This window comes from Trichosurus vulpecula, chromosome 4 (assembly GCF_011100635.1).
Source record: "Trichosurus vulpecula isolate mTriVul1 chromosome 4, mTriVul1.pri, whole genome shotgun sequence".
In the NCBI taxonomy this organism is placed as follows: Eukaryota; Metazoa; Chordata; class Mammalia; order Diprotodontia; family Phalangeridae; genus Trichosurus; species Trichosurus vulpecula.
This window is the reverse complement of record NC_050576.1, coordinates 441,463,457-441,477,046: the sequence shown is the minus strand read 5'-3', so window position 1 is coordinate 441,477,046 and position 13,590 is coordinate 441,463,457. Positions and strand designations below refer to the sequence as shown.

General features: G+C 51.2%; 1 protein-coding gene across 1 annotated transcript in view; it reads left to right on the top strand.

Annotated features, from left to right (window-relative positions):
- ITGAE (integrin subunit alpha E) overlaps positions 1–13,590 on the top strand; it is a 53,695-nt gene that overhangs the window by 1,700 nt on the left and 38,405 nt on the right. Inside the window, 5 exon segments of the mRNA XM_036755850.1 lie at positions 4,077–4,362; positions 4,570–4,749; positions 5,136–5,268; positions 5,650–5,749; positions 5,751–5,805. Coding sequence (XP_036611745.1) covers positions 4,077–4,362; positions 4,570–4,749; positions 5,136–5,268; positions 5,650–5,749; positions 5,751–5,805 — 754 coding nt within the window.

Below are 13,590 nucleotides of genomic sequence, written 5' to 3'. Positions count from 1 at the left end.
GTTACATGTAAAGACAATTTTTAACATTTGGGTTTTTTTAAGTTTTGAGTGCCAGTTTTATCCCTCCCTTTCCCTGCCCCCTCTCCCTGAGGGTGAGCAGTCTGGTACAGATCATACACGTGCCGTAATGGAGAACATTTCCATATTAGTCATTTTGTGGAAGAAAACTTGAACTAAAACAGAGCGAAGAAGAGTATGCTCTGTCAGATGCCACCAGTTTATTTAATGGCAGTAGAGAGCAGTTTTCATCATGAGCCCTTTGGAATTGGCTTGAATAGTTCTGTTGCTAAGAAGAGCTAAGTTATTCCCAGTTAATTATCGTTCCTATGTTGCTGTTACTGCGTACAATGTTCTGGTTCTGCTCCCCTCACTCAGCATCAGTTCATAGGAGTCTTCCCAGGTTTTTCTGAAATCATTTCTTGTAGAGCAGTAGTGTTCCGTTGCATTCATACATCACAACTTGTCCAGCCGCAGTGACTCATAAATTTGACTCAGTTCTCTATATATTTGAGAAATGGGGCCTTTATCTGATGTAATCTGGAAAAACTGGGGATCCCAGCTCCTCTTCACACAGATGAGGCAGGGCTCTGGGGGCGCTCCTGAGGGGCCAGAGCCCCCATTCCAATGTGTTCCAGTGCTAATGTTCCGTAATAGGAGGTCACATCAGTTAGCATTCTACAAAGGGATAGTTACTGAGAAGATGGAATGAGAACAGAAAGGACAGCATTTCTCTTCCCCCCTCCCCACCTAAGTCTGCCCCAACTTCCCTCACAGATGTGGAGAGCCAAAAGCGGAGTCATTTGGCCTAGTGCCTGGCCCTTGGTAGGGGCTGCATCAGTGTCCATCCCCTTCCCCTCCCCTTGGTCATCTGGCTGCCTGCACAGTCTGGCCCAGTCTTCAGCCCTGCCCACCCTTCCACGCTGCCAAGATCACAGCCTAGCCTGATAGCCCTTCCCAGAAGAGCAGAAGAAATACCCAGGTTCAGGGGTCAGGACCTGTAAACATTCTCAGTTCTGGCTCAGTGGCCAATCAGGATTCTAATTCTTGTGGTAGTTTTTTTTTTTTTAAGCTAGCATTTGCATAGCGCTTAACAAATATCTCATTTGGTCCTCATAACAACCCTGGGAAGAAGGTGTTAACACTCAGCTTCCCCATTTTACAGACAAGGTAACTGAGGCAGACTGGTTATGTGACTTTCCTAGGGTCACCCAACTAGGAGGTCTTTCTGACTACAGGCCATGCACCCTCTCCACAGCACCACCTAACAGACTGGACTAGACACTCTGGCTTCCTTCTAGGCTGGCCCCATCTTCTGTAGGAGACCTTGCCTGATGGTAGTCTTTTCCTTTCAGCTGCATTTTCTTTGACCAGCTTCCTAAGATCCCTGGCACTATGTCTGTGCCCTCTCCCAACCTTGGGGTCCAAAACTCCAATGCCACCTTTCACCGTCTCCTTATCCAGCTTCTCCTGGATCCTCCTTTCTCTCATGAATCTTCCACCCTCCATTAGCACTGATGAGAACACCTCTGCTCCGAGGGTCAAGAGTTTTTGCCCAAGACTTTAGGACCTGTGGCAATACTCTCTGGGAGCCTTTGGGTGGAGCCACTCAGAAGGGGGTGGGGCCAGAAGCCCTCTCTGGCCAGATCTGTGCCCATGAAGACGGCAGCGGTCCCTCTGTGGAGGAGGGAGGCTCTACCTCCCAGCACCTGTCTCTTGCTCTGATCATTATGGGACAACATTTCCCCCGCACACAAGGTCACTCCTTGGAGGATGAGAAGCTGCCTCCTTGTCCCCAAATCAATTCCTGTGCCCGTTAATTTCTCCTCTGTTCCCTTGACTCAGTGATTGACAGCTCTAAGATTAACCCATTAACATTCATTAGCTTTTACAAAAAGACATCTGCTGACAGGACAGCATTCCTTCCATCAGCAGCATTGACTTCGGCCTTCCTTTTCCTGCCTCCCTTCTGCCTGCCTGCTGGTCCAATGCCTCCAGTCCCATGTTCCTCTTGCCTACATTGGGAAGAGGAGTGGTGTTCTCCACACAGGGATGAACATGCTCACTATTGGCCATCCTCTTCACATCTCGGGGACTCCGCTCTCCTGTAGATCATTATCCAAATGACAGTCCTTGCCCCTCACCACCTTATTCCTCCTTCCCATCTCCCTCAATGCTCCCATCCGAGAAGCTTCATCCTGATTCCACCCAACCCTTCCACTGTGCGGTCTGTTCCAGAGGCAACAAACTTCCCTCTATCTTAAATGTATTCCTCTCCGATTCCTTCCATCTACACGTTCTTGCTAAAACCTGGCTCCCCCTGATGACCCAGCCTCCCTGGCTGTGCCTTCACTGACTCTTCTCAGCTCAGGGGTAGAGGCAGGGGAGGAAGAATCCTCCTTGCCCCCCATTGCCACTTCCAGGCTGTCCGCCCTCCTCCACCCACCTCAGCCACACACTCTTGGTCTTGCTGTCACCCATAAATGTCTCCCTTACGTGTCCAAGAACTCTGAAATTCCTTTATTCGAGAACCTTTAATCATGCCATCCCCCTATGCCTTACTACCGCCGCCCTCACTGGGTCGTCACTGTGGTCAGCCCCGGCTACCATTCTCAGCCCTTACTGAGTCGGGCCAGTTCTGCACCAACCCCTAAGATCTTGAGCCCTTGGCCACTCCAAGAGAAAGCAGGTGACAGAAGACAGGCTGATGGTCAGCACTGGAAGCTGCTGCCATTTCTTGGGGAAAGTCAACAACTGTACCCAAAACAGATGTGGCCCCACCACCCTCCAAGTGGCCCCTCTCAGGCTGGCTCTTCTCCGGGATCCCGAGCAAGCCAGTTTCCCCAGGATTATACAGACTAGGAAGGGTTCTGCATCAACGCGCTGCCTCGGGGCGCCAAGTGCTAGACGTCCCCAAGCGGAGGCTGCCACGGGGGAGATTCCTTTCACGTATTGAAGCTAAGGTCCCTTCCGACCCCCCCAAGTCTCTGATCCATCTGGTCCAACGACCTCATTTCATGAAGAAGGAAACGGGGCCGTGCCCGAGGGAGTCCCTTCTCTGGACTCGGTTTTTTTATCCATAAAATGGGAGAGGGTGGACTGAATGACACCCCCCCTCCCAAGTTCCTTCTTTCACACTCTCTGACTCTATTATAATTTTGGGAGTCCCCCGCCCTCTCCCGCCCTAGTCACACTGTATCGGTCACCCCTCTGGTCACTAGGCGGCGCTGATTCTCAAATTCAGGACGATCCATCCCGGTTTTAAATCACTTCAAGGAGCAGTGAGAGAACCTTCTCTGCTTGAAACTGGCCAGGCCCTTAGGCAGAAATCGCCAAGTCCCTGAGTTGGAAGGACCCCCAAGACATCCAGTCAACAGATGGATGACACTGGATCAGGGGACCCCCGGACAGATGACAGTGTCCCTGACAAGGGCTCACCCAGACTCCATGGAAGGGGAGGAGTGTGTGTGTATGGGGTGGGGGGGAGGGCTTACCCAGACTCCATGGAGGGGGAGGGATGTTATGGGCGGGGGGGGGGGGGGGCGGGGTGCTCACCCAGACGCCATGGAGGGGAAAGGGGAGGGCAGGCCTCGGAAGTCCCAGCCATCTTGTTCCACTCCAGTTCTCTTCTTGCGTGAGTGAGGGGAACTGAAGCCACTGCGGCCCCCCCACCCCCGCCCACTGCAGGAGGAGACAGTTTCCCCCGCCCCCCATCTCGTTTCACTCCAGTTTGGGGCGGTTCGCTAGTGGTTTTGTCGGTTTCTTTTCCCCCCAAACTCAGATCCAGCCTAGGTCTCTCCCTTGATAGCTTCCACCTGAGACAACTAGGTGCTTTTCCTGTCCCACCCCCCCCCACGCCCCGCCCCCAGTCGCCCAGCCTTCTTATCACTCTCTGAGAGAGACTCGGGCTTCAGAGGCAGTCCACTCTTGGCTCATCCGCCACCTGCTTTTGGGAGCTCCTTTTATTGAGATCCAAGGTTTCAAACCTTCTAAGCCTTAATGGTAAAAGTGGAACCGAGGACCTAAAACAGCCAGGAATCGAGCAGACAGCTCCCCTCCTTCCCAACCCCCTCCCCCAGGCGCCCCCCCACTCCCGCCGCCGCAGGCAACCCACCCCTGCAGCCCCCTGGGGGCTGAAGCCCCCGCGGTTCAGCTTCGGCTCCCAGCTGGGCTCAGCAGCCAGAACAAGGGGCTGGGGGAGAGGGGGAGGCAGAGACTTGACAAAGTGGCTCCCCTCTGCCATGGGGCAGCAGGGGGCTTTCCTCCAGATCCCACATCCCTCAGATCTGCCTGGGCCAGCTGAGATCCTGGCCAGGCCTGGGACCAGCCTCCAGGGCCTGGAATGGATTATCTGTCTGGCTCCTGGTGGGCAGGACCAGGGGAGGAGTGTGGGGCTCGGCATTGCGGCCTGTCACACAGATGCTGCTGCCCCTTCTCATCCCCTGGTGCCCTTTAGGCGCCCATTATTTCTGGCTCTGCCCTCTGAGGTCAAGAAAGTCAAACCATGTTCTCTCCAGGAGGGCCCTTCAAATACTGAAGACAGCTAGCATGTCCCCCCTCCTCCTGTCCCAGGAGCAACTCCTCCCCGTGATGCCCCACTGCACACCCTGGGGACACCCCCCTATGCCCTCCTTAAACTCTGCTGCCTATACCTGATCCCAACAGGGCAGATGCGGCTGTATGAGGCCAGAGCCTGGCAGACAGGTCACTTCCTGAGGCCTGGAAGCCAGGCCTCCCTGCATGCAGCCCATGGTGAATGAACGCTGGGAGCTTGGATGACCAGTACTGAAAGCCCAGAGAAAAGTGAGGCCTTTGGGGACCATCCTCATGTTGTAGACACATCCCTAGGGAAGGTGGTCTGGGGAAGTCAGGCCAGGCTTCCTGGAAGAGGTGGGGGTTGGACTGGCCCCTGGGTTTGTGTGAGAGCGGGGGGGGGGGGGGGGGGGGGGGAGCGGGGGGGGCGGGGGAGACTCTACATACCTGGCCAAGATCCCCTGCAGGGGACTTCCCAGCACAGGCCAGACTCAGACCCCCCAAGGCAGAAGGACATCAGGCTGAATTGTACAGAAATCAGTCAGGGCAGGAGCAGGCCCCCAGCCATGTCAGTAGCCCTAACCAGCTTGCTTCTCCCACCACAGCGTCAGGCCACTTCACTTTGTTCAGAAAAGGGGTCTTTCTGATCCCTGCTTCCTGCCTACAGGTGGAGGCATGGCCAACCTCATCCTTGCCCCCACTAGAGACACCGCTCACAGCTGGTGCTCGACTATGGGGGTCAGCACCCCAGGAAAAACCCAAGTCTCAGTTCTTGCCTCCCTGTGCCCCTGAGGTCCTGAGGTCCCCCTCCAGCCTCCATTTTTCTCATCTATCAGGAAGGAGCTTGGACTGAATCTAGGATTCCCAGTGGATTTCCTTATAAGAAGGTAAGAGATGGACGTGCTGGGGAAACCTTTCTGGAGTCTTTGCCCTCATTTGGAGGGTCTAGAAGAGTCAGAGCCCCCCCCCCCCCCACCATGTACCCCATGGCCTGGGCCCCTCTCAGCTCCCAGGGTTCCCAGGGAAGGATGAGATGAGAAGGGCCTGAAATGAAGACCCAGGAAGTTCTCACACACACACCACCCCGCCCCCAGGGGTTGTGGGCTCCTCTGTATGTAGATGTGAATGTGTTCTTGTGGGAGTCTACTTGAGCTGTCCTGGGGAAGCTGAGGGGTGCCATACCTGCTGCTGGGGAGCCTGTACCACCTCCCCCTGCTCTCACCTTCAGGTCCACTCCCAACATGAGGCTGCTGCAGGCTGTCCTCTGCCTGATAGGTGAGCAAATCTGACCCTTGTCCCCGACTGCCTCCCTGGCCCCCACCGCTGTCTTTGAGCTGTCCCTCCTGTGTTTGCTTGGCCCCTCAGGGGGCCCTCCGGCTGACTGGCCCTAACCTCCTCCTAGGTTGAAGGGGAGAGGAAAGTGCTTCTGGACTCTGTAGGGAGATCTCAGGAAGTCCAGGAACTTGGATGGGAAGGAAATATCTTTATTTCACTATAACTGGCTTCCTTTGTGTTTTATGTATTTTATTGGCTGCCTTCATGGGAGTCCATCCTCAGGTGGCTGCTGGGCTCTCTGACCCACAAGGAGCCTAGAGCCCCAGCTCTTCAGAGTTTGAACTTTAGAAAACAAGGGGGCTGCCCATTGTCCCAGGCTTCTGTGAGGTTGGCTGGCAAACTCTGTCTCTGTCCTGCCCCACCCCTGGGGCCATTCTGTCTAAGTTCAGGCTAAATGGTGAGCTCCTGAGGGTCCTGGAAATGCCCTGCCTCCTGTTTGGCCAAGACTGTAGATCTGAAAAAAAAAAAGGCTCTACAATGAAACTGGGATGTCCTCTTCTGGGCTGCTTAGCACCTATTCCCCAAAATGGATGGGGAGCCATTTTCAGTCTGAGCTGAAGAGGGTGTGGGAAGGAGAAGCAGGGGACCCAGAGATGAGGAGCTCTCTCAGGGCAGTGGAGTTGTGCTTTGGGGGCTCACTCTCACAGCTATAGCAGATCCCCCCCCCCCACCGCTCCCCATATGAAGTTCTAGGCATGCCCAAAGCCTGTGTGGTTCTTGAAGTCCAGGGAGTGAGAAGGCAAAGGCCAGGAGGAACTGTCCCACCCAAACTACTGACCTGAAGGCCCACTGCACCAGCCCCCTGGACCTTGGCCACCTGAAGGCCCCCTGCACTGGCCCAGGGCTCTGCCTTCAGGGGACTCTAGGAAGAGGGAGGTGCTGGCCAGGTGCCTCCAGCTCTGGGCAGACCCTGTCTATACCCCAGGCTCAGATCTGAGCACCTCCATTTAAGAGGGTCATTGTTTCCTGAGACAGCAACTGGGCTGAGTGGGAACTGACTAGCCTGGAGCCCATGACATCAGAGGGTGGTTGAGGCATGTTTAGTCTCGAGAAGAGAAAACTCAGAAAAGATTGGATTTTCAAGCCTTTGGAGGATAGTTAGCCTTGGGGAGTTTGAGCCCCTAGGATGGTCACAAACCCTAATAAGATGTCACCTAGGATTGGTTGGGGCCTATCTTCCCTAAGAGGAGATGGACTGCCCCTCCTCCTCCCAATGGGCACCTCCAGACAAAGGCTGGATAAACTCTAGTCTAGTAGGTCCCTGGTGCATGTGGGATGAAGCCAAGACCAGGAAGGTCACTCTTTTTTTCAGCACCTGCTGGGTTCCAGGCACTGGGCGGAAGCCTGGTGATACAAAAGGGCCAAGACCAAAGAGTCCCCCTTTACCGCCCAAGGAACCCACAGCCCAATGGGGGAGACAACATGCAAACACCTCTTTAGAGACTAGCTCCAGACAGGATGAAGTGGGGGCAGTTCCAGAGGGAAGGTGTCCAGAAGGTTAAGCAAGCCTGGAGAAGGCTTCTGGGAGAAGGCGAGATTTTAGCTGAGACATGGAGGAAGGCAGGAGATGGTGATGAGGAGGGAGGGCATGCCAGGCATGGGGGCAGCCAGACAAAATGCCCAGAGACGAGACAGGGAGCGTCTTGTTGGACGAACAGCCAGGACTTAGGGTCACTGGAGCTCAGAACATGTTGGGGAAGGAGGTGTCAGAAGTTTGGAAAGGGGGGAGGAGGAATGCGGAGGATTTTATGTTTTTTCCCAGAGGCACTAAATAGCTATGCATTGGACTTGGTTGAGTAGGGGGTGACAGGCTCAGCCCTGTGCTTTAGGAAGGTCAGGTAGTGTCTACATGGAGGATGGACAGGAGAGGGGAGAGAGCCGGAGCAGGCAGACCCCTCCCCCCAGCAGCCATGCAATCATCCAGGAATGAGGTCTGTGCCAAGGTGGGGGCAGGGCCAGAGGAGAGGAGGGGCTGTGAACAACTGATTGCATGTGGAGGGTGAGAGAAGCCTGGGAGGACGGTGGGTGATGCCCTTTATAGTAATGGGGAAGAGCTTGGGGGAAATGATAACGGGTTCAATTTTGGACATGTCTACACCATGGCCATCTCAAATCATCTAAAAGGCAGTTGGAGATTCAATTCCTCGAGGTCAAGAAGAGAGGTTAAGACACCGACAAATAGATCTGAGAATGATTTGCATAGGGATAATTAGAGCGTGGGGAGCCGGTGAGATCCCCAAGTGAACTAGTCTAGAGGGAGAAGAGAAGAGAGCCCAGAACCTTGAGGGACAGCTAGGGCTAGAGGGTGTGATCAGGAGGAGGATCCAGCAAAAGAGACAGAGGAGGACCCATCGGAGAGGGAGGAGAAGGAGGAGGTGGGGGAGACAGATTAACAGAGAGAAGGAAGAGGGTAGGGTGGGGGGAGAGAAAGAGAGAGAGAGAGTGTGTTCAAGGCTGCAGAGTCAAGAAGAGCCCTCCCAGCTTGGAGATGCTGTGATTCTGGGTACCAACCCCCTAGGAAAGCTCATGTGGGGCCACACAGAGGAGGAGGAGGGCTGTTGGCTGGGCCTCCATAGCTTTCTCCTCAGTGAAATGGCCATGTTGAGGCAGGTGTTGCCCAAGGCTCCTTCCTTTGCTGACGTAGAGTAAGGAGGGGCTGAGGAGAGGGTCAGCCCTCCCTCCCTCCATCCACCAAGAGCTCCCCCAGCCCAGGGCCCCTAGCCAGGTCTGAGTGGGCAGCATGGATGTAGAACAGTATTCATGTCTCTGGCATTGAAGCCCAGCATGGAGGCCAGCTGTTGCCAGGAGCCCACTGCCCTCAATACACATGATGGATGCTTGCTTGGAGCATGCCTCAGACAGGGTTGCCTGGAAGAGTGTGATTTTGTTATTAGTTTGGGGGACCCCAGGACAGGGCTGGTGGGGATCAGGAAAGAGTCCTCCCTTGTCCCCCCAAATCCCTGTCCCTTCCTCAGAGCCTGGAGGCCCAGGATGGTCGGGCCTGGGCTTCCTTCCCCCCAGCATTGCCCGGCTGGAGCTCCAAGAGACTTTCTAGGTGGGGGAGATGTCAGGCTGAGGAGAAAGTCCCAGGACATGTCCAGGCTGCAGACCTGCCTCTGGGGCTTGGGCTAGCTGCAGATGAGTCTGCTGGATGCCTGGGGCAGGGGGCCTGATAGAACCTCCAGTCTGTTCAGGAGGAGACCTTGCTGCAGATTTTTGGTCTTTTAGATCCCCGCTGTGGGAATACAGACCCACTTTAAGGGTGATCACCTGGCCCCATCTGAGAGTGAGACTGTGGGCAGGAGCAACCCTGAGTTCTTCCTGAGCCTCCAGTCTGTGGTGGACAGAGAAGGTGGCACAGCAGTGACCTGGCCTGGGGAACCACTGCCCAACAGCCTCCCGAGCTGGCCAGGCTGAAGCTTGGCACCCTGTGGAACTGGGCTAAGAAAGGAGGGAGGCTTGGGTGGTCAGAGAAGGCCTGAGAAGGTTGCATTAGCCAAGTCCCTGCCCTTCTTCCTAGGTCAGTAGGTGGGCCTCAGTCTCCTTCTCTGTAAGATGGACTCAAGGTCCCTCCCAGACCCACATGAGCCAGGCCTCACAGGATGGATGGCCATGACCAGTCAGAGAGGGAGGAGATGGCTGCCTGGCCACGGTGGCCACCTCCCATGGGACCAGAGGGGTTGCCATACTGCCCAGCATTCCTGGGGAGGAGAGTGGCTCGCTTCAGGCCTCCCCAGCCAGGCCCTTTGCCAAGTGCCCAAGATGGTCTTGCTCATTCACGAGGAGCCATGAAATGTAGAGAGTCAATGATAAATGATGGTAGCCAGTGTCATCTGGGAGGTAAGTGTCGTGCTTATCCCCATTTGATATGTGGGCAAACTGAGGCAGAATGAGGTTCAGTGACTTGCCCAGGGTCATGCAGCTACCAGGTATCTCCAACCCAGAACTGGTGCCTCTGTGACCAACTTTCATAGGAGCTTTCAGACTTACAAAGTGCTTTCCTCACAACCCTCTGAGATGTGAAGGTCTAGGGTAAGCAGGAAACAGGCCTAGAGAGAGATGGTCACCCAGCCAGGAAGTGTCAGAGCCAGGATTTGAACTCAGGGCTGTGTTCAGACCTGCTGCCATGCTCAGTCTAGCTGCCTTCAGGAGGTCTCCCCACAGGTCACTCGCAAACAGCCAAACCTTTCTGGTCACTCCCATTGTAGGAGCCTCAGTGACACAGGTATGATATCGTGTGTCACCGTGAGACAGCCCTGCCTGGGGGACGGAAGCTGAGGGTGGGGGGTTGTCAGTATGACAGAGCAGGGCCCGTGTGGTTGGGATGCTAGCTGGAACTGCAGTCAGCCGGCGGCTTCTGTGGTCACAGATGAGACGTGTGAGCAGCCAGGGAGGGGGAGCCGACAGTCCACCTATCCCCCCGCCCCCTTCTCTGGGGGCCTCACTGGATTCGAGCCCTGTCCACAGCCTCAGGAAATGGGTAAAATTGTGGGTGGCTGCCAGGAGACAGACGGGGCTTAGAGCCTGTGGCCTCTGTTAAACCTGAAAATTTGGTTGAAGGAAACAATAGAGCTAGGTGATGGAAAAATCCATGTTGCTTACTGTTTTCCCTTAAAGCATAGCGGAGCTAGCTTACTGGTACGTACAAGGAGTCAGAGCATAAGCTCTGGCTGCCTGAACAAAGCAATGAGAAAACTTATATACGTTATTTTAGCAGACCCAGCAAGCCTGTGTTACCTCACCTTTATGGCCCCCATGTATGTTTAACCATGATACAAGAAGAGGATTTTCCTTAATGGAATAGGGTTGTAAAGAATGTTGACAAAGGTCAGTTAAAGTATATACCTGTAGAATATTAAGTGAAATGGTCTTCTCGGGATTAGGGTCTCATCCTTTAATGGCTAACAAGGGTCAGTCTAATCTGGCCCTGTTGACAGAGGTAAGGGTATTTCCTGAGCAAACTTTTAGAGAGAACAAAGAAGCCCAGGTCCTGGATCTTCATTAATTCAGGCTCTGGGTCTGGTTGAAATTAGAAATGATATAAAATAGTAGAATATTTTCCACAATACATACACATACAGATATATACATACACTTATACATATACATATATATATATACACATATATATATGTGTGTGTGTGTGTATAGACATATACTTTCCCAAACGTAATCTACTCCTGATCTTTTCTTTTATGCTTGTATGTATTTTGTTTCCAACTCTGTGGGGTAACTTGACCCTCACCAAATAATACTAATAAGGAGCCATCTCAAGGTGGGAGCAGAAATTAAATTTTATTCAATTCTCGCGAGAATAGGGCGTCCTCTACTAGCTAACCCAGCAAAGGAGGCAGAGTACAAAGGGCAAAGCAACATTATTATACCTAATGCAAAAGAATCCCCCACCTACCTCGGACCCTTCTCACCGTGTACTGGGAGGCGGGCTCACAATCTAAGCTCGAAGAACCGGGAAAATCAAGGCGCAGAAACTCCGAATCCCCTTCCCTTAGTTAATGATTACAGGTGGGATGACATCTATAAATCTGAGGAAGGAGAATAGAATAAGGGGAGGGGGAACCCTCTCCATTCTTTACAATAGAGGAAAACAAGTCATTATGACCCTGTTCTTACTGAACAATATCTTTAAACCAGAACCGTAAGAAAGAACAAAAAGTTTCAGAGTAAAAAAAAGAAACTTTCCCAGAGGCTGACTGCTGAATAAACAGCTTCTTACAGCCTCAGAATCTTCCCCTTCCCTATGTCTTGATTCTTTTAAACACCCCTGTATATAGATGTGAATAGATATGAATATTATACACATCCTCCCCTGCGAAGTCTTCACATTTCATTTATTTACCTCACACGCTATCCTTTCTGCCTCCTCTACTTACTGCTACCCACTACATGGCCTTCCTATTACTTGCCTACCCTCATCCTCCACCAACCACCCTGCCCTCCTATTACTTGCCTTCTGCCCTCTAAGGATCCCTCCCCATCCCCCCATTCCCATAAATTTAAACTCCCTTTATCTATTCCCTCATTCTCCCCTCTAAAAATCCCTCCCTTGTCCTCTCCCCCCTCACTAAATCCTTACCATTTTATTTCTTCTAAATTGACTTTTATACTCTTCTAAATAGATATATATGTATATATATATATAGATATAGATATATATGTATATATAGATATAGATATAGGTATAGATATATATGTATTGTTCCCTCTTAAACCCATTCCTGATGAAAGTAGGTCACCAGTACTACCAGCCCTCCTCCCCCATCTAAATCCTCTGTATCCTTTCTTCTTCTTGCACCTTTCTTGTATAAAATAGTTACTCTTTTTAGCTGTTTCTAAATGGTTTTACTTTTTAAATTCATATCATAGTCAGGTTTATCTGCCTCTTTCTTATAAGCTCAACAATTATTAATAAGAATGTTAGACATAGATTTTACATTTTATGTTATATAAAAGGTAAGCAGTCTGTTCCTGTCCTGTCCCTCATAGTCAGTCTTTGGTATGTGCCTTATGTGTCTCTTAGTTCTTGTATGTCAAATCTTCTATAAGTTGAGAATTTTTTTGCAACAAAGTCTTGAAAGTCTGGGGGTTTGTGAAACGTCCATTTTTTTCATTCGATATAATACTGAAATTTGAAGGGTATGATATTTTTGGCCGGAGCCCCAAATCTTTTGCTCTTTGATACAGTGTGTTCCAAGACCTGTGGTCCTTTAAAGTCTCTGCTGCTAGGTCTTGTGTAATTCTAATTGTGGCGCCATCATATTTAAATGGTTTTAATCTTGATGCTTTTAATATTTTATCCTTGAGCTGGGGGTTATGGAATTTGACTATGATATTCCTCATAGGATCTCTTTTAAGTGCTGTGCGATGGATTTTTTTTATTTCTACTTCCCTGCCTTGTTCTAATGCTTCAGGACAATTTCCTTTAATTATTTCTTATGTTATTGTATCTAGATTCTTTTTCTGATCATAACTTTCAGTTGCTCTGATTATTTTTATATTGTCTCTTCTTGATCTATTTTCCAAATCTGTTGTTTTTCTTATAAGATGTTTCACTTTCTCTTCTATTTTTTCATTATTCAGGTTTTGTTTAATAATTTCTTGATCTCTTATAATTTCACTGGCTTCAGTTTGCCCAATTCTAATTTTTGAGGTGTCATTTTCCTCCTTGAGATTCTGGATCTCCTTTTCTAATTGGTTGACTTTCCTTTCGTAACCTTCTTGTTTTTATTGGATTATTTTAATTTTTTTTAGTTTTTCCTCCATCTCTGTCATTTTATTTTTAAAGTCTTTTTTAAGATCTTCTATAAATTCTTTTTGGGCAAGTGACCATTTGACGTTGCTCTTTGGGGGTTTCTTTACTTCAGTATCCTCCTCTGAAGATGAACCCGTCATCTCTATTCCCGTAATAGGATTCTATGGTTGGATTCTTTCTCCTTTGCCTATGCATTTTTCTTGTGGTAATAACTTGATTTTTATAATCACCTCTAGCCCTGGGGTATGGGAAATGGTGCCTGTTGCCCCAGATCTTCAGTTTCCTCTAGCCTGGAACCAAAGCCAAACCTCCAACCTCCTGTAAGTGCCCACAGCCAGGGGCTTTCTGTCCCACTGCTTCTGCACTCACCAGGCATGTGTTGGTTCCTTCCCACCCCCAGTGCTCTTCACAGCACAACTGGGTCTGGCATTCCTGGTCAGGAGAGGTTCCCGAAA